Source organism: Rhipicephalus sanguineus, chromosome 2 (genome assembly GCF_013339695.2).
Source record: "Rhipicephalus sanguineus isolate Rsan-2018 chromosome 2, BIME_Rsan_1.4, whole genome shotgun sequence".
In the NCBI taxonomy this organism is placed as follows: Eukaryota; Metazoa; Arthropoda; class Arachnida; order Ixodida; family Ixodidae; genus Rhipicephalus; species Rhipicephalus sanguineus.
In genome coordinates this window covers 101468508-101487202 of record NC_051177.1, presented here as the reverse complement: position 1 = coordinate 101487202, position 18695 = coordinate 101468508, and the positions used below count along the sequence as shown (strand labels likewise).

The following is an 18695-nucleotide window of genomic DNA, read 5'->3' as shown; positions in this document are numbered from 1 at the left end:
TGATAGATTAATGTCAAATGTTTTATTTTGCTCCCTCACTCTCTCTGCTTCACAAAATAAATTAAGTCCTTCAGTTACCCTTCATCTCATTCAGTGCACTGATATTCTTTCTGAACAACTTCTGAAGCATAAGTTTTTGACCGAGCTTACGAATGTGTTATCAACGGCAAAAACGACCGGGTGATAATGTGACATGAGATGAACACGGGTTTTAACAAAAATGGGTCGTACAAATGAAGAAACAAAGTGTACGGCTTAACAGCGGAGGTCATCAAAAGGTATTAAAAAAGGCCTTTAAAAGGTTAAAACTTAAAAAGTAAGAACAATAAAAGTCAACAGGTTTTGCAAAAACACAAAATCTTTCTTCGAGAGCACACGTTTTCCAGAGTTTTGTGTGACCTTGCGGAGACCTTGTTGCACAGACTCAAGAAAACCAGTGATGTGCCTCCAAAAAACAGAGATGGGACAAAAACTGCTGTTATCCCATATGTGCACCAAGTGTCACATAGGATTAAGAAGGCTGCAGGGTGCGCAGGAGTCAGTGTAGTGTTTACCGCCCACAACAAACTTTGGAGGCCTGTGCAAGCGTGTAAACGTGAACAGTGAAAAGCCTGACATGCTGCAAGAAGCACACCACGCAGTTTTTGTCTTGCAAATGCGGCATCGTGTATAAGATTCCGCTCTCTTGTGGATGTGTTTACATCGGCCAAACTGGCCAATGTATTAACGATCGCTTGCGTGAACACGCCAACAATTTAAAAGTCTGACGGCAACATGGCCTTACACTGTGCAGCTTGCGGTTGTACCCCCTTTCTTGACCAGGCTGTCATAGCTCGAGAAATATATGATGCATCATGTAACAGCTCGGACCCAGCTGTGTCACTCTCGAAGAAAGAGTCTGCGTTTTTGCAAAACTTTTATTGTTGTTCTCACTTTTTAAGTGTTAACCTTTTCAAGGCCATTTTTAATACCTTTTTACAGCCTCCTTTGTTCAGCCGCATCATTGTTTCTTCATTTGGATGACCCGCTTTTTGTTAAAACCCATGTTCATCTCATGTCGCATTTATCACACAGCCGTTTTTGCCGTTGATAACGCATTCATGAGCTCGGTCAAAAACTTCTGTATGGTATCAAGGGTTTTTTCGCTTTGTCGCCCTGTTTCCATGGGCACGTTACCGCCTGTAATCTTTAGCGAGAAAAAGAGCGTAAGGAAGAAAAAAAAATACATTTTTTTTATAGTCTTGTTCTGAAGCACTCGATGTTACCACGTGATGAGTGTAGTGCATTAAATGTTAGTTGGAAGTAGCGCTCTATGTGTCGTTTTCACTGTCCCTGTCTTGTGCGCTCACCTGTTTCAACACATCATGTATCCACCGGACATATTTGCTCTGCTTTGTTTTTAGAGGGAAAACAAAAAAGCGACGCAAGCGGCAGTGTGATCGAGCAAATTGTGAAAATTAGTGCCTCTGTGCATACTTGTTTTCTTTTTTTTTTCTACGCGACAAGCACATGCGAATTATAACTAGCTGGCACAGTGAATGCACGTGGAAGCGGTCATGTGCTGTACAGCCTCACCACAAAAGATGATAAAAATGCACTGACACTGTCTTTTCCAACAACTATAAACTGAAAACAGGATGGGTACTCACCTTTATCTTTGTGGAACGCCTGCTGCACGTAGTCGGCGGCGAATTTGTGCGCTGCGATGTGATGCTCCACATATTTTTCCAGTGAAGACAGGCCAACGCCACAAACGTCGCATTTCATGGGAGTATTGACTTTTGCGGCTACTTGACGACACCGACGACACTTCGTGACACGTGCGCGGAGACCGCCGGCGGAGGTGAAGATGACACTAGGACACTAGGGACGAAATTCATCAAGCACGTGACATACTAGGCACTCCGTGGCGACACGGGGAAAAGTCAAAACTAACTTAGGGAAAGAAAGTCTTCAAGTGACGTCACACGTGAGTGACGTAGCAGTGACGTCATCTATTGTTCGCGAGAGAGCCCTTACTCCGGCGAAACGCATGTCCGACCAAGGGGGACGCGCTCCACACCCCGCAAGAGTTTTCAGGTGAAACTGGCGGCAGCGCCCCTGGCGGGCGCTCAAGCTGTCGACGCGGAGAGGGCCGCGGCGGCGCGGCGCAGGGATACGGCAGTGAGCCCACTGCCCCATTCTAGCTGGAGTCTACGCTGTTGTGGCGGGAAAGTGTTTGTGACCGTGATTGAACTGGAAAATGTGGAAATGTAACATTTCCGACAGCGACCTGCTGTGTAGGTGGTTCCCTGGTATCGAATGGTGTACCATCCGTCTACGGAAGGAAAACTGAGAAGTCACAATGCCGACTACGCAAGGTACGCCTGAAGCCCATATTTATTCGCATACCTTGTCCGGTTACCGCGCCCTTTTTCCCCCGCTGTACTGAAGTAATCACGTACATTCTACATTGTCTCACCTCGCTTCTATCCTGCACGCTTTTTGCAGATAACGGAGGCGATCGCGTCAGATCGCTGCGGCCAAGAAAGCCGAGGGATGCCTCGTCCGACGAAAAGGGCAGGCAGTATGGCGAAGTGTTCCGAGAAGCCAGCGGCCACCGGCCAGCACGCCGCCGAGGCACGAAGTTGGCTATGGCTTCTTCAAAAGCAGCCGGGGAAAATGAAGGAGTTATACAAGCCGACACGCCGGCACAACAGGAATGCCGTCTGGGAAGCCAAGCTTGGACGGACAAATACAAACCTTCCAAATCGTGCCCCTTCGTCGGTAACGACTCGACGATTGCAGAGCTGCGGTCTTGGCTGTTGCAGTGGAAAAACAAGTCTTCAAACGCGGAACGATCCAACTCGCGACATTCGTTGAGTGAATCCGAAGATTCGACGGAGGGTCTGAGTAATTGCTACTTGCTTGCGGGCCCTCCTGGCGTCGGAAAAACTAGCTCCGTTTACTACCTTGCGGAAGAACTAGGCTTCAAGGTGCTTGAAGTGCACGCATCGAGCGAGAGACCGGGCAAGAAAATCCTGGCTGAACTGCATGAAGCTACGCAGTCCCATCACGTGGAAGGTAGCAGACTATCATTTGCAGCTCTTGCAGCACCAAGTACTCCCGCTAGCACGAACAAAGCGAAGGTTCAAAACAAGACGAAGAGCGTCGGCCCACTGCAGCAGATGTTTGAGAAGGCTGTTGCAAAAAGTCAAGAAAAGACGGTGAAGGTGGTTGCTGAGACCACCGCAAAGAAGTCTAGCAAGGGACCCTTGGATAGTTACTTTTCTGCAAAAAACAGTGCGAAAGAGACACCAAAGGTGTCTTGTGCATCGAGTGCTTCCAAACCTGCAGCTAAAACTAGTCCCAAAGGGACATTACTTGGATACTTTTCAACACCACCGTTAAAAAAAGATGCAGACTTGGCTGCAGTGAAAGAGGCCCAGTACTTGAAGAAGCAACAAAAACGGTGTATCCGTAGCAAAGGTTCGTTAAAGGAGCTGCATTCATCTGATGCTTCTGATAATGATCTTCAAGTTGTTAGTGCGGTTTCAAAAATGAAAGGCACGAAGAACCCTGAAACTAGAGGTACAAAGAGGAAAGGCTGTTGAGGCAAAACGAAAGGTAAAGAGAGTGTGCAGCACATCATCTGAAGATGATGATGACATTGTCGTGGTGCTTGCAGCAAAAAAACCTGCACAAAAGCAGCATTTACCTGAACCAACCAAGGTGCCTGTAAAGAAACAAAAGGTAGAGAAATCAACCAAAGAAAATCCACTGCAGAAGGCATCTTTTATCAAGAAGCCTTCACAACAAGATTCGTCAACATTGAAGTTCTCAAGCCATACAATCATATTATTTGATGATGTCGATACCATCTTTGAGCAAGACGATGGCTTCTGGAGTGCTGTGGAGTCTGTTCTGATGACTACCAAAAAGCCTGTGATCTTCACAGCCACCAGGAATCTTCCGCAGATAAGGACGAAGCTTCCCAGCAGTTGTCCACTGGCTGAATTTGCCCATCCAATACCAGAAGAAGTTTCTAAACTGGCTATGCACATCTTCAAAGCTGAAGCTCTGAGTTTGCCATTTAATGAAAACGTTAGTTTCTTGCTGCAGTATTACCATTGTGATGTGAGGAAATGTGTACTACAGCTGCAACTTGATACTGCATTGCATATGCTGGGGCAACATGCCAAGCATGCCTTCCGTGCTGAGGCTGTGCCAGTTGGAGAAGACCTCAACGAGCTGCTTCACTCGAAGGCACTGGATACACGCGTAATCACTCAGCGCAGGTTTGAAGATCTGGGTTTGGACATAACTCACCTCTGTTTGACCGATGTGCTTCCACTGTCTACTGTTCCTGCAGCAGTGCTACAAGAAGTGGATTCTGATGATGATCTGAACGCAATGGAAAGCGGCAATGCTTTAGACTCTAGCTGGCTTTCTGATGAAGGAAGCAGTGATGCCCGCCAGTGCAAGCCTTTAGCAGACATTGGCATCAAGAGGGAAGTCCATCCGCAAGCCTCCCTAATTAGACAATGTCTTTACGAGCTTGCTGGCATGTTTGATGGCTTTAGCACTGTTGACTGCCTCTCTGGTTGCCTTGACAGATGTGCCTACAATAGTTCATGCGTGCTACCTTTTGACAGTGTAGAAGCATGGCGAAATGGCAAAACACTGGCACCATCCGTAGATGTAGGAGACCTCCCTATGCCTTCCGCTGTGACTGATGCCCTAGCTTATATAAAAATGGGCTCTGTGAAACTGGCAACTTCCAGACTTGAGACTAGTCTCAGTGGTACAGTGTGTTGTGTACCTGAGCTGAGCATGGTCGTTTCCCCCTCTATTCCAAATCTGTGCAACATTTATGAGATAGCAGAGAAAAACAGGTTTTGGCGCAAATGTTGCCAGCAGATCACAGACTCTGGGATTCCTCTGAGTGTAGTGTTGAACAAACGTGCAGTGTTGGATTACATAGGTGCCCTGCAAGTAATCTGCAAGTGTGAGAAGCAGCGTAGAAAACTTAAGGCGAAACGAGCTCAGAGGTTCCTGCATTATCTCAATTCTTCGGGAATATTCTTGCAGAGTCACTTAATTGCGGCCCTGTGCAAGGGTTTCCACCCGTAGTACTTTGTAAAGATGCTTCATTTATTTGCCACCACCCCTTTAGTTGGTAAAAACATGCAGGTTGTGGCTTTAATCACAGGACGATAACTGCATGCTGTTATACATAGGTTGACAGAGCCTTGCTTATGGCAGGACTTATTTACACTGTTAAAATAAATGCACCATGCAGTGTCCAGCCTAAATTTTTATTGCAGTGCTGCATCATATGGCAGCCACCATGGTTTAGCTGTAGTCTAGACAGACTGATTTCACTTCAGGTTGACAGAGCCTTGCTTATGGCAGGACTTATTTACACTGTTAAAATAAATGCACCATGCAGTGTCCAGCCTAAATTTTTATTGCAGTGCTGCATCATATGGCAGCCACCACGGTTTAGCTGTAGTCTAGACAGACTGATTTCACTTCTGTATAGAACTCCTTGGAAGCATCGGTGCCTTCACGTCCAACGCCGGACATCTTCATCCCTCCAAAAGGCATGTGCAGGTGCCGCACCATCCAGCAGTTGCACCATATGGTGCCAACCTATAAAACAATGTAGTATGTTAACTAGAGAAATTTCACCCTATAAAAAGATGCGGTGATACTATTAGCTCACTGCTCTAGCTCTAGGCAAATTTAAGAGCATGTGCATGGCATTTCAGTTTCTTTTTTAATGTAAAAAGAAATGATGCATCACTACATTCACATTACTTTTTGTGACATTTACTCTGCGACCTATTAACTAGCAGAGGCGTTTGCGATGTGTAAATAAGTATTTTGTCATTTACAACAGTCTGCTCTTGCAAGATGTGTAAATATATTATTGCTCCATCCAAGTCTCTGACTTAAGTGATTGAAGTGTGTTACAGAGAAAATCTTACTGTCTCCTTGTGGTTCTGCATTTTGGAGCAGCAAGGTTGACATTTAAAAGGACTGGCTGGTATGTAAAATGTGTATAGTTTGTGATGCCAGTGGAAATGTCTAAATATAAAAATAGTATGGTTTTATGTTTTCTGTTGTAAATGGACCACATGCTTTGGCATAAATAAGTGAACAAGAAAGTATGTTGCCCAATTTGCTACCTGAGCAATATTCAAAAACTTAGTGAGCTACCATAGCCCAAATACAAGAAGATACTTTGAAATCTGGGGGTCTCGACTAAGCCTCCAAGCTCTTCTCAAGTAATGAGCCTCTCCCCATGAGAATAGTTCTGATACCAGTCTAGAACTTTGGTTTTTCTTTTGTGTCAGCGCTTGGTAGGCTGCGATCGTCTATAGATACCTCAAGATGCTGAGCCATCTTGTGGATGCGGCAGACGTCCTTAGACCAGATGCTGGCGCATAGTCCATACGCGACTCCATTGACTTTTTCAACAACCTCATGGTCAGTATCGAAGGCTGTCAGGCAGGTGACTGGCCCGAAGATCTCCTCTTGGATACAGCGTGATGCGTGCGGCAGGTCAGTGATTACGGTGGGTAGCAGAAAATAACCCTGCAAAGTGACATTGATGTATGTGGCTCTGTGGTGCATAGCACCCACAGATGAAATTTCTGTTGTACACAGTAGCACTAATACTGCTTGGATGCAACACTAGCCTTCATGCTAGCCGCAAACATGCACGCAATTGGCACTTTGCAAAATAGTGACTAAGCGCGCGCGAGCAAGTATATTTTCCAGACAAAGAGCCTTGACTTCAGACTGGTAAAACAACAAACTTTTTCCTTTACACTCGTTCCTGCCTTTCTTTCGTTTCTCCCTTTCTCTCTCTACACCATAGACCTTACTGTGAGGCCTCACATTGCTGAAGCAACTTTTGAAAAGCCATTGTGGTGCTCACGCATCTTTACCAGAATGTAATACTAAGAATTGAGGGGGCTATACATCCTTAAACCTTGATACGATTATGTGAGACTATGTAACGAAGGGCTCCAGAAATTTGGAGCACCTGGCGTTCTTTGACGTGCACCTAAATCTAAGCACACGGGCCTCTAGCATTTTGCCTCCATTGATATGCAGCCGCCACGACCAGGATTCGAACCCGTTACCGTCAGGTCGGCAATCGTGCATCGTAACCACTACATAACCGCGGTGGGTACTTCACTGGAATGTGGAGGAGTTAATGCTCTTAATAGTGAGAAAAGCACGGATGAGAGTTTTCGTTCGGAAAACATCCTTGCAGGTAAGCCAACACAGATTTTTGCAAAGTGTTAGTTGTGCCAGAATAGAAACCAGGCATGCACCAATACATTTAATAATAAATGTACCCTTATCCAAGCAGCTAGTACTGGCTTGCTTTTGCTACTGCAGAAGGGCTCAATGATTCCGCCCAGACCATTTACTGGCAGTATTTATAGTCGGAGACAACTTTAGAAGTCTGCGGCATTTTCTCCTCAGAGGTGGATGCGCACAATCCTGCACCAACGGGCACGCTGTCTGGACTGACGTCATGAGCCGGTCTGCCGGTGACCCCACCTTTGGAGAACACAGCTGAGTGCATGAGTGGACTATATCTTTAGTTGCGTAGGCGATCAGCTGCCGTGCTTCGGCTGTGTGGGCGGGGCCTCTCCAGACTGCTCAAGTTGTGTCCGACTATAGGTTCCAAACACGCAGATTCTCCTTGTTGAACCGCTTAAATGTAGGAAAAAGTATGCAATGCGAAGGGAATAGGAAGAATTCCATATTGATGACATTAGATTTGTATCAACTCCAATATATCCGATTCCTCCAACTCCAATAGATTTGTATGAGAAAAATTGGGGCAGGCCCACTGGTGGTGCCAACCCTAGCCTAGAGATAGCCACATGCACATAGAGAGGGGCAGTTAAGCCTAGGAAAGCCAAGTTGAGCCTCTCTCTCTATTTCTTTTTCTGTCTGTCCGTTTCTCTCTGTGTCTCTCTTTTTCTCATTCTTTTGCCCATAGCAACGCAACCGTATGGTTCCCATAAATCCGTGTTCTGCTACCGTGCCTGGATAGCCGAGTGCTTACGACGCTGGCCTTAAGACTGTGGGTACCCAGGTTCGAATCCCGCCTTGTCATGAAACCTTTTATTTTGTTTACTTTTTTATTCTCCTCCTCCTTTCGTTCTTCCTCTTCACTTTGCTGAGCAGAGGTTTCGTTTAAAGCTCGCCTCTCTCCTCCTTCCCGGCTCCTTGCCATCAGCACTCCTCGTTTTACTAGGCATTACTCTCTCTCACCTCAGGCCCTAACCTCCTTCCCCACTGCTCTCCATCACTCTCCTTCGCTCCACTCTTTCCCTCCACCTTCTTCGCTTTTCCCTTGCACCTGCTGTTTTCAGTAGTGGGGCTCGCCCAATTCCTGTGGCACATACCTGTCCGAGTTTTTGCAGCCACCACTGGACTTACCTTAAGCTTAAAGAGCTCCGCTTTTAAAAAACGCTCCCCATGAATTTCTAAGGCTCTATTAGGGACCATTTTAGTAAAGGAATTAGGTCGGTTCATTATTGAATTTAGTTAGCGAAAACTGAACTGCCCTGTAACCATTGTCTTCAAGAAACATGTTTCAATGTCGACGCTTAAAAAAACATTGGTGCTGCTTCAACCAAGTCTTGGAAGGCTGGGTCACAGCAGAGATAGTGGGGACGTTTCAGCTTCTCTTAACCATCTGTACAGAATGCTTGGACGGTCATTGAGTGCATGTCGGTTCATGATAATTTTCTATCTACCACACACGGAAAACATCGACCATAACAGCTCTGCTGTGAATCTTGAGGATGCTTGAGTGCTGCCTTCAAGAGTAGAATGCAATAGTGCGATTGGCCCCTGTTCACATAGTGTTCTCATTAACTTGCCAGGTTTCGCTTCTCAGTGGTCACCTCGACCGTTCTGGGAGGAAAGGAATATCTGTGCGCATGAGATTGTGAGATTGGCCCTTTGGAACTCTGCTAGGATGCATGCCTATGCATAATTCATCATGCTAGGAATCAATGAAGTACCCACTACGTGTTTGTAAGGCAATATGCGCAACTGCACACTTTGTTGATGCTGTTGCTGATTATGATTAATTATACTGGAGCAATTTATAATGGGTGGGCCTTTAAACAACCACTCACGCCTGGTGCAATTCTACCATGCTGCAACGCAATATTACACCTGTTAACGGGACTCCTCGCCCTAAATGATGCACTTATAGCAGTTTTTTCACGAAGCAGTTTTTATCACTTGCATGCCTGTGTAGTAAAACACTTGTCTGCCATGCAGAAGGCCTTCATTCAAATCCCTTTCGCACCGAAGATTTTTGTGCTTTATGTGTATCTTGATTTTTTGCTCACGAACAACGCCAATTTTTTGCTCACAACCAACGACAGTGGCACTGGAATTTCTGCAAACAAGCTCTTTAATGCTATCACGTTAAAACTTTCATCTAATGCATTTGCAAGCGTCCTTCAACATCTTTTCCTACATATTGGCTATTCAACGAAATACGGCGCAATGGTCGACGATGTTGGAGGGGTGCGTATTTGATAGGGATGTCATTCTTATGTGTGTCCTCTCACTCGAAGCGAAGCTTCCTGGGGAGGAACACGTGAAGAATTGTTTCGACTTGAAGCTTCAATCATTCTTGCACTTTAACACGGTCCTTATCATCATCACTCACGTTCTTGTTCTCTTTGGGCAACTTTGGCTCTTCCCCGAGGCCGCCGCAGAGCACCTTGCCGCCATCCTGCATGGCAAGCTTGATGTAGAACTTGACCTTCTCCAGATGCTCCTTGCTGACCAGTGCACCCATGAAGACGGACTCGCTCTGTGGTGGACCCACCTTCAGCTTCCTGCAGTGAAGGGCTCAGGCATTGTTTGGCAGGAAACAAACTTCTGAGGTAAAATCATTCCAAGCAGCACAGAAAATTGACGCATGAATATTTAGTCCTATTTATGGACTCCTGAACATGAGATATTTCGTTGGTGTGTCTTAAGTGAGCTGCAAGTTTTGTGTGCCTACATAGAGAGCTGGCTTCTTGGAAACTGTGAAGGACATTGGTCATTCATAGAAAATGTTTAGCACAGAGTGCGTCATTCTGCCAGGATATGAGAGATGCGCAGGCATTTGGTCATCATTTAGCTGATTGAGATCGTATATTTCTGGCTTTGCCTTAGTAAAAATCTGGGCGAGTAGATGGACATACTTTCCCAGGGTGGTGTTAAATTAGCGCATGTAACACGAGCATCGTGGATAATGTGTAAAGAGAAAAAATGCATGTGCTTGCATAAGACTTAAGGCACTTGTAAAAGTCATGCAAGCATGATACTATTCCGTTTCAGCTGTGAGCCATGATGTGAGCTGTGAACCAGAGCCAGGAACATACTCCACAAATTTTATTCCCAGATGCTGCACCTTGATTTATCATTAGTTTGCAATCATGTAGGAAGTTTTACCTTGCTTCTTGAACAAACATGTCCGTGAACGTTTGGTAGATTTTCTTGTGGACGTAGATGCGGCTCGTGCAGAGACATATCTCACCTTGGTTCAGAAAGCTGGCCCTGCAGAGCGGAGAAGTAGAAGACAGGAATGTGCCTCTTGGCAATGGTCTGGCATTGTTATCTGCATTCATTTTTTTGCTCTGCACAAGGATATATAGCAATAGGTACCATAACATGTTGCATTGCCAATTGTAGCTCCTCAATCATCTCAAACTGTTGCATCATTACCCAAATGTGACATGTACATCAACTTGGATACATTACTGCACTCTGCGTTGAAAATACTAAGTTTGATTTTTTGTGCAATCCAGATGCTGCTACATATGGTATGATGGTTCTGCTGATCGAATGTTTCATAGTGTGCTATATGAACGAGAGGGGAGTTTTCTTTAGAGGGACTCGTTTATCTATTAGACACATTAATGTCCTCTATGCTGTCCCAGGCCTAATATACTGTTCGATTCATTTGATGATGCGCTATATGTGGTACGATTTATTCTTATTGCACTCGAACACCCGACGCCACTCCGCTGACACTAATGCTCTTGCACAAGAACACAGAGACATGTCTGCGCACTTTATAAGTGTGGCGATGCACTTCTTGAGGTCGGCGTCCTCGAACACGATGGCTGCATTCTTGCCACCCATCTGCATAGAATGAAGGACATATTTTGCAGCAAATTAACAAGCATATAATAAACATGTGAGAACGTAAGCCATCATCCCACTTTGTAGCCCCTTGGCAAGAACTTCTCCTACTGGCACTTTCCTTTACAAACTGATGAGGAACTGGAGCAAAACCTAAGCCATATTGCTCGAGATTGCATTGAAGGCTTACATACAACGGTCTAATGCAAATGATAAGCACAGGCGTGCTCATAGGAGGGGCAGGGGGCCGGCCGGCTTCTCTAATCATCTAAAGGGGGTGCCAAGTCTGCCCCATACCTTTGCTCAGTTGGGCCTATTCCATATGATTGTTTAATGTTCATGGCCATGGCCACACAGGTTTTCGATGGTCCGAGGCCAACAACTTCTGATGTTGCATTCCAAGAACTGTACTTCCCACCTTTACTGCCGGAGAATTGGGTACCAAAGGCAGGCTGTTGTGAGATTACGGCACTTCATGCCAGGGGCATAGCCAGAAATTTTTTTCGGGGGGAGGGGGTGTTCAACCATACTCTACGTATGTTCGTGTGTGCGTTTGTATGTGTGCGTGTATATATATGCAAGTAAAATTTAAAAAGTCACAGTTTCGCTGCAAGGGCGAAGTAATGAATGCGATAGCAAGAGATTGGAATGTCACACGAAAAATGAGAAGCAGCTCGATACTTGCAGCGCGCCGCTGAAGCACAAAGTACGACCGAAAAGAACGCACAGGCATGCACAAGGCAAGCGTGAACTAACAATTGTCGCAGTTACATCTTTGTGCTTTAGCAACGCGCTGCAAGTGTCGACAATATAGAGTTTGAGAATTGGGAGCCCAAAAAGCTTCGGGACCAAGGAGCTTGCGAGCCGCCAGGGCGCATGCACAGAACCCGAGCCACTCTTGGGCTCCTGTGCTCGCGTTGGCCCAAGACCCAAAAATCGAAAACTAGCGTGGGTCCCTAAGACGTCTTGGGTCACCACGAGACTACGCAGATGCCGCGCGGGCCACGATGCTGTATGGCCCGCGTCTCGCATGATTTAACTTCACCATACGTGCGGCGCCCCGTGCGTTTGCGCCAATGCAGCTTGCGTTTGGCCCAGTTCTCAAGCTCTGCTGATCCTCCGAACGCAAGAGCAGCCTACCCAGCTTGGTGATCGAGTGTCTTGGGTCCCCAATTCTCAAACTCTCTAATGGAGAATCAGATGCTCTTGGATATTTCTTTTTCTTTTAAACTGCGCCGCGTGGAGTGACCCCCTGCGTTTCCTGCCACACGGGGGCGTCTGATGCAAGGTGTGCCTAAAGTCACTGTAACGGTGACTTTAGGAACTAACGGTAACGTTCCAGTGACTTTAGGTGTGCCTGCATCATAGAGTTAATATACTGACTCTAGAGGAAAAGCTGGGCCGCGAGACCACTTACCACAAGGACGCTGACATCTTCAAACGTTGTCATCCTTGCCATCACATATCAATCCCAAAAAAGCACTTGCACAATTAAAAACGCGCGGATATTGTTTTGTGTTTAGTTTGAATACTTTGACAAGAAACTATGCACTCGAGAGTGGGCTTGCGGCCGATTGCGCCGTTTCCCGCGTCGTGTTAAAGCCCCTAAAACTTCGCTTACGTCGTGTATCTCGTAGCTGTCGTAGTGTTCCGTTGTGCGCGTTTTCTGTTGGCACGTACCACTCGACTTCATGTGACAGCCCTTTTTTTCTTTCAAGCTGAAAACTTCAGTGCAAACCAGGACGGACGGCCAAGACGAGATGAGACAAGCACTGAAAGTTAGGTACCGAACAGGCGCGACCGAAGTTCTTTTTAGTCTTTTTAACGGCGATAAAATTTCGTGTGCCGTGTATCTTTAGTTTTGATTGAAGCTTTCGGGTGACGTCTCACTCATATTCGCCGCTGCATGCTGCAATCGAATTGTTCTGCGTATGGCACTCTGCGCGGAAGTACGGCAGCAGTGAGCTGGAAAAGAACGTGGATACAGGTGCCTCGTCATTGCAAGTCGAAGCATGGCGCGACCACGGCCTACGCACTTTGCTTCGAGCTGCGGATCTGTCGAGTGACCCTTGTGCCAGCGAATGGAGAAACTTTATTCGTTATGTATTATTGGTAGGGCGTGCCTAGTAAAAACATGCACAAACAGGTGGAACTGTTAACTGTTATCAATCGGGCCAGCGGCAGAGACAACGCTACACTAACACACGGCTTCACGCATCAAAACACAGCTGATGTTCCCTGAACAGCGCGTAGCTGGCTTAGGTTGGTAGATTAAAACTGACGACTACCGTCAAATATAGCGAGCGTCTCAGGGTCTGGCAACGTTCGTTTTGTTCCATCATGGCGGAACCCATGCGGTTATAGGTTTCAATGCATGGGCGTTTTTTTTTTTTTTTTCCACATCACGAGTGGGTACAGAAAAGGGCCAATTTGTCGTGCGCGTCTCAAGGGCAGTTTTCACACTGAAAGAAAATTAGGAGCGTTGCGTCTGCAAGTGTCGACAATGGAAAATCAGACGCTCTTAGATATTTCTTTTTCTTTTGAACTGTGGTGCATGGAGTGAGCCCCTGTGTCTCCTACCACACAGGGGCGTCTGATGTAAGGCGTGCCCGGTGTTCTTTGTTTTTTTTTTTTTTCCCTTCCACATCACGAGTGGGTACAGAAAAGGGCCACTTTGTCATGCGCGTCTCGAGGGCAGTTTTCAAACTGAAAGAAAATTAGGAGCGTTCAGTGAGAGAGAACACGCTCAACCTCCTCCGAGATTTGCTTACCGCGAGCAAAAATGGTGTATATAACTAGCTCGCTGTTATTTCGCCGGCACATATATGGTTGGGTTGTCTAATGCAGCAAGCTGGGAAGCGAGGGGTTGACGGTTCCAATCCCCGGTCGGGTGCTTCGGAATTTTTTTCTTCTGCTTTATTTTTCTTTGTGCCTTTTTATATATATATACATACATATAAATATCCGGGGCATGATGGCAAAAATCAGCCGAGAGCGTGCATGTAATTTCTATCGCAATAAAATTGTCGAGGGGGGTTTGAACCCCCCCCCCCCCGTCCCCTCCCCTCTGGCTACGCCCCTGCTTCACTTTCATTTTTGCATCCATTGCGAAGCTTGTTTTCTTTTGTACTCGACAAGAGAAAATTGAGGCGGGGGGGGGGGACGTGCTATAATCCCTGAAACTTCGTAAAGTAGCGACATACATGGTTAAAAGCTCGCCTCCTCTCTTTTCTCCCTACCCTGCCCTCTCCGAGGCTGACGCCGCGTCGGTATTGGCGAACTGCCGTCACGTGGGACCGCGCGCAGCGTTCGTTTGTTTACATCTTTGCTCGCGAAGCGTGGACTCGCTGGCGCACAGCGCATGTGTTTTATGGATACGCACTTGTCATTGTGTGCGCGTTGTGGCATTGTGCTGTGAAATACTTTGCACACAAGACCGACGTCGCTGTTGGCTGCCATGGGCGCTTGCTGCGCCTTCTGATGTCAGAACTAGTCTAGCGAAGGCAAAAAGCGCCTCATGATACCGTCCCGTAAGCGCACCGAGTTGCAACGACAAACTTGGTTGCACAGAATTGGAAGGGAGAACTTCAAGCCGACATTTTCGGCCCGACTTTTTTTTTGTCAACAGTACATGGCCACGTTTTCTGCTTGATGTGATGCGCGGACTGATTCGAGTTCGCGGTATTGATTTGTGCGCCTAGCATCATGCACGCGGACAGACAATCGAAAATGTGATTGCGAAACTTCGGAGATTCGGCGCAGCTCTTTCGAATAAACAAAGCTGGAGTGCGTACATTTTAAGAAAAAAACAATCATATTAATGAAAAAATCCTAAATTTGCCACTGAAAGACAAGCACATGCCAAACGTGCGTGCATTATTCTTTCAATGAAGATCTGAGCTGTTGCTTGGACTGACAGTCATTGTGAATTCTCTGCACATACCTTGCTGTCTGCACATATTGTATACCCTATGCGGCACTACACAGAGCTGTTATGGGCCGTGGTTACGCTCGTTTAGATTATTTTAGGATAAGTTATCAAACAGCAAAAAGTGCAGTTAATAAATGTGCATAAGCCACAGGATAGAAATTATGTGCTCTACAAGAAGATACACCAACTTGGTGCTCTTTTGTGTAATTGTTTTCATTGCCGCGATTTTCACAAATTCTATTTGCGAAACGGAGTAGCCGGCGCTATATAAAAGCGCTAACATCTCATAAACAACAATTACTTAAAACAAAAAGATACAAAGAGTTAGACGGCTGGTGCGAATGCTTACAGCGCGGTGCCTGGCATGCGCGCCCAGCTCCGGAAAGGCCGTCTGCTACGCAGGAGCAAGGTAATTTGCGCCACGTTAGGAAAGGAGAGGTACAGGAAAGAGCCTCGTCAGCAAAAGGAAAGAGGAATGCTGCAATAATGAAGCACAGAGCTTTGTGGCCGGGATACAATAGGTACGAGGTGCTTCGAGGACTGTGGAAAGGTGTAATGGTTCCGGGGCTTACTTTTGGGAACTCAGTGGTGTGCATGAGGGCAGAGGTGCAATCGGGAATGGATGTAAATCAAATGACTGTGGGACGCCTCGCGTTAGGTGCTCACGGGAAGAAGACAAATGAGGCTGTAAAGGTTGATATGGGATGAGCAGGTTTTGAGGCGAAGGAAGCTCAAAGCAAAATAAGGTTCGTAGAAAGGCTAAGAAATATGAAGGAGAGTAGATGGGCAGAGAATTAAGGTGTTCCGTTATTTGTATAGGAAGAGTGTGGACACACAGTGGAGAAAAAGAACTAGGCGGTTCACTAGTAAATATACGGCTGGTAGTGCAAGCAATATGTCAACAAAGAGCGTTAAGCGAAAAGTCAGAGAGGTGGAGAGGATTTACTGGACGGCGGCCATGGAGAAAAAAACCAGCTTTGAGTAACTACCGAAAGGGCAAAAATGAAATAAGGAGGGAGGCACTTTACGATAATTCAAGGGGAAGCGCTTTACTGTTTGAAGCGAGATCGGGTTGCCTTAGAACGCTTAGCTATAAAGCGAGATTCAGTAAAGAAGAACAATGCACATACTGCGGGGAAGATAAGGAAACGGCGGAGCATGTTCTAGCTGATTGAATGTGGAGATATCTACCCAGGTGTATGTTTGGGCACGAGCCTACATGAAGCCTTGGGTTTTAGGGACAACAATGGAAAGCTGAACACACCCGCGATTGAAATAAGTAAGAAACGGTTAGAGTATTGGTGGCAGAAAATTAGAGAGAAAGGACAAAAATAAATATTGTGGGCATTTATCAGGCACCACTTTATCATCTTTACATTGTCATCATCACATGGTGTTCTTTATCATCTTCACTTGTGGGGACACATCTTGAGATTGTTCTGTGCCTTGGATGTGATCGGTTCGCCGACTCGCGAAGGCCCGTTAAAAGGCGTGTCAACTGCTACATCACAAGTGGGAAAAAATAAGGACAGTCTGCCGTAAAGGACAGAGAACTGGGCTGAGAATTCACGTTTTTTTTTCCTGTAGTAGGATAGATTTTATCAAAGTAGAGGCGTTAGGCCAACTTAAAAAAAAGAGGAAAAAGAGTTTTTTTTTGTCGAGCCTGGTGGCACATTTGTCACCGGCCCGTTATAAAGGGGACGCTCATAGCATCCATCCATCCATCCATCCAGAGGGAAGGAAATGAGACCGAGGAGGAACGAGAGTGGAGGAGGAGAGTGTCGCTACTTTGCGAAGTTTCAGGTGCTTTACTTTCATCAAAACGCTATCGCTGCCTATCGACGCTTGTTAGTGTCATGACGCATTACTTCACTTGACCGCTCACAGACGGCGGCACTGCCCCGCCCCGCCACAGATATACCCTAACAGAGAGTACCGTGCGAGAGAGAATGTTTGAGAGATATAAGGCGCGTTCTTCGGGTGGCGTGCATCTGCCTCGCTAGCTTAGTTGTAATAAGAAAAAAGAAAAGCGTCGCTAGCTTAGTCGGTAGAGTGCCGGGCGCGTTTCGTCGCGGACCGAGAAGTCGTAGGTTCAATTCCCGGCGGCGGAACTTTTTCTTAGTTTCTTTCTCAACCGTTAGCGTCCATTTTATCAACGTCATATCCGTGACGGAAATACGTCACTGAAGTCTTGGTGGACTCCGGCATAAAACACTTCCGGGTTTTAAAAAACACCCTGTATATGCATGTACTGCACATGCATACCGCCTCGAGATAACCCTGGGTAGTAGGTACACCCCTATGACTTCTCTTCCTTGGCAGACTATATAGCAGACTCACGATCTCTGGCTTCCGATTCCTCCATTACGAAGCATCATATCGTTACGAAGGAGTCTACGCAGATTGGCTGACGCTGACCACAGCCTACGCTCACACAGCAGGATTGTTACGTCCTTGCGAAAAAAAAAAGTACACAGTATCAAGGAAATAAGCGCCATGCACGGACCTCCAGGGAGAGCTTTTTGGCGTGTGGCGCAGCCATTTGGGCGATAGTGGTGCCCGTCTTGGTGCTGCCGGTGAATGAGATGGCCTTGGTGTTCGGATGGCGCACCAGCGCATCGCCCACGATGTGGCCGTAGCCGAATACAAAGTTCACAACGCCCGGAGGAAGTCCTGCGAGCACCAGGAGGTGGGAAGCATCACGGCAGGGTTGTTACAGAGTATAAAATCAAAGGGTCTTTAAAAAATATGTTAAATCGGTTTGGATTGATCAAGCAGTCGTAAATTTCGTAGCTGCTGAAGGCTAAACTCGCCTTCTGAATTTTCGCGCCAAAGCCACAGCACTTACTTCGGCGTGATCTCGCGCAATTCACGCTGTAGTTTAATTCTGGGGTGTAACATGCAAAACAATGACTTGATTATCTTTGTTTTAATGTTCAGAGCCATTCCCTCTCATATTTCTGTATTGTATTCATATTCCTAACTACTGCTCGCCCTCCTCCGTAAGTCTCCAGCAGCTGTTGAGCCCTATATCCTGCAGCCGCTCCAGTGAGAGAGGGTGGTGGGAAATAAGGAAGGCAATTCTTCTAATCGCCCTTCCTTCCGGAGCGCTCCACCGCAGCACCTATCAGTGGACCGCTTCTCCTCGCTTTCGGGGTCGTTGTACCTCAACTCCTCTAGCTCTCCCTTTGTAGCGAGGCAACGACACCTACAGCATCGACAATCACAGCAGAGATAATGGTATGAGGTTAGGAGAGGCTTATTTCCGCAACCCACCAGGGAGCACGGCGCAGCCTCTTTGGGTGTAGCTGTTGTGTAAATTGAGCGGACAGAAGAGGAAACCTTCACGAGATAAGAACTCCCGCATAACCGAGCGCCTAGCCGAGTATACCTTTGTCCCGATTAGAAAAACCGCTAGGTGCCGGGCGGCATTGAATATCGGACTCGGCAAGCCCTCCTCCCTCACGTTGGAGGCGGACGCACCAATCAATTGACGACCGCTGTCGCGTCTCCCATGTTGTCCGGCCATGTGTTCCTCCTCAGCGACGCTACCGACGCTACTCCTCTTTCCTCCTCTTCCGCTTCTCCA

The 18695-nt window shown here is 46.7% G+C and overlaps 3 protein-coding genes across 12 annotated transcripts in view; 2 read left to right on the top strand and 1 right to left on the bottom strand.

Annotated features, from left to right (window-relative positions):
* Positions 1-2191: 2191 nt before the first annotated feature.
* On the top strand, positions 2192-3676 carry LOC119383465 (ATPase family AAA domain-containing protein 5-like). Its single transcript, XM_037651592.2, has 2 exons — positions 2192-2360; positions 2491-3676. Exons 1-2 carry the CDS (start codon positions 2345-2347, stop codon positions 3591-3593), a joined length of 1119 nt encoding a protein of 372 aa, XP_037507520.1. The 5' UTR covers positions 2192-2344; the 3' UTR covers positions 3594-3676.
* On the top strand, positions 3675-5509 carry LOC125757194 (uncharacterized). The gene is made up of 2 exons (XM_049412526.1): positions 3675-5219; positions 5370-5509. The coding sequence occupies exon 1, from the start codon at positions 3907-3909 to the stop codon at positions 5110-5112; it is 1206 nt and encodes a 401-aa protein (XP_049268483.1). The 5' UTR covers positions 3675-3906; the 3' UTR covers positions 5113-5219; positions 5370-5509.
* Positions 5432-18695, bottom strand: part of LOC119383463 (2-aminomuconic semialdehyde dehydrogenase) — a 48471-nt gene continuing 35207 nt past the window's right edge. For 7 of the 10 annotated variants that reach the window (XM_049412524.1, XM_049412525.1, XM_049412519.1 and 4 more), the window contains 6 exons: positions 17613-17779; positions 11105-11175; positions 10483-10587; positions 9707-9878; positions 6373-6582; positions 5432-5634 (listed from right to left, as the gene is read on the bottom strand). In XM_049412524.1, coding sequence (XP_049268481.1) covers positions 5485-5634; positions 6373-6582; positions 9707-9878; positions 10483-10587; positions 11105-11175; positions 17613-17779 — 875 coding nt within the window. In that variant the 3' untranslated portion in view covers positions 5432-5484. The remainder of the gene's footprint in view (positions 5635-6372; positions 6583-9706; positions 9879-10482; positions 10588-11104; positions 11176-17612; positions 17780-18695) is intronic. The other 3 variants (XM_049412521.1, XM_049412522.1, XM_049412523.1) reach the window with 3 other exon arrangements.

Coding starts and splice junctions, on each gene's coding strand:
- LOC125757194 (XM_049412526.1), top strand. CDS start 3,907: ATGACTACCAAAAAGCCTGTGATCTTCACAGCCACCAGGAATCTTCCG.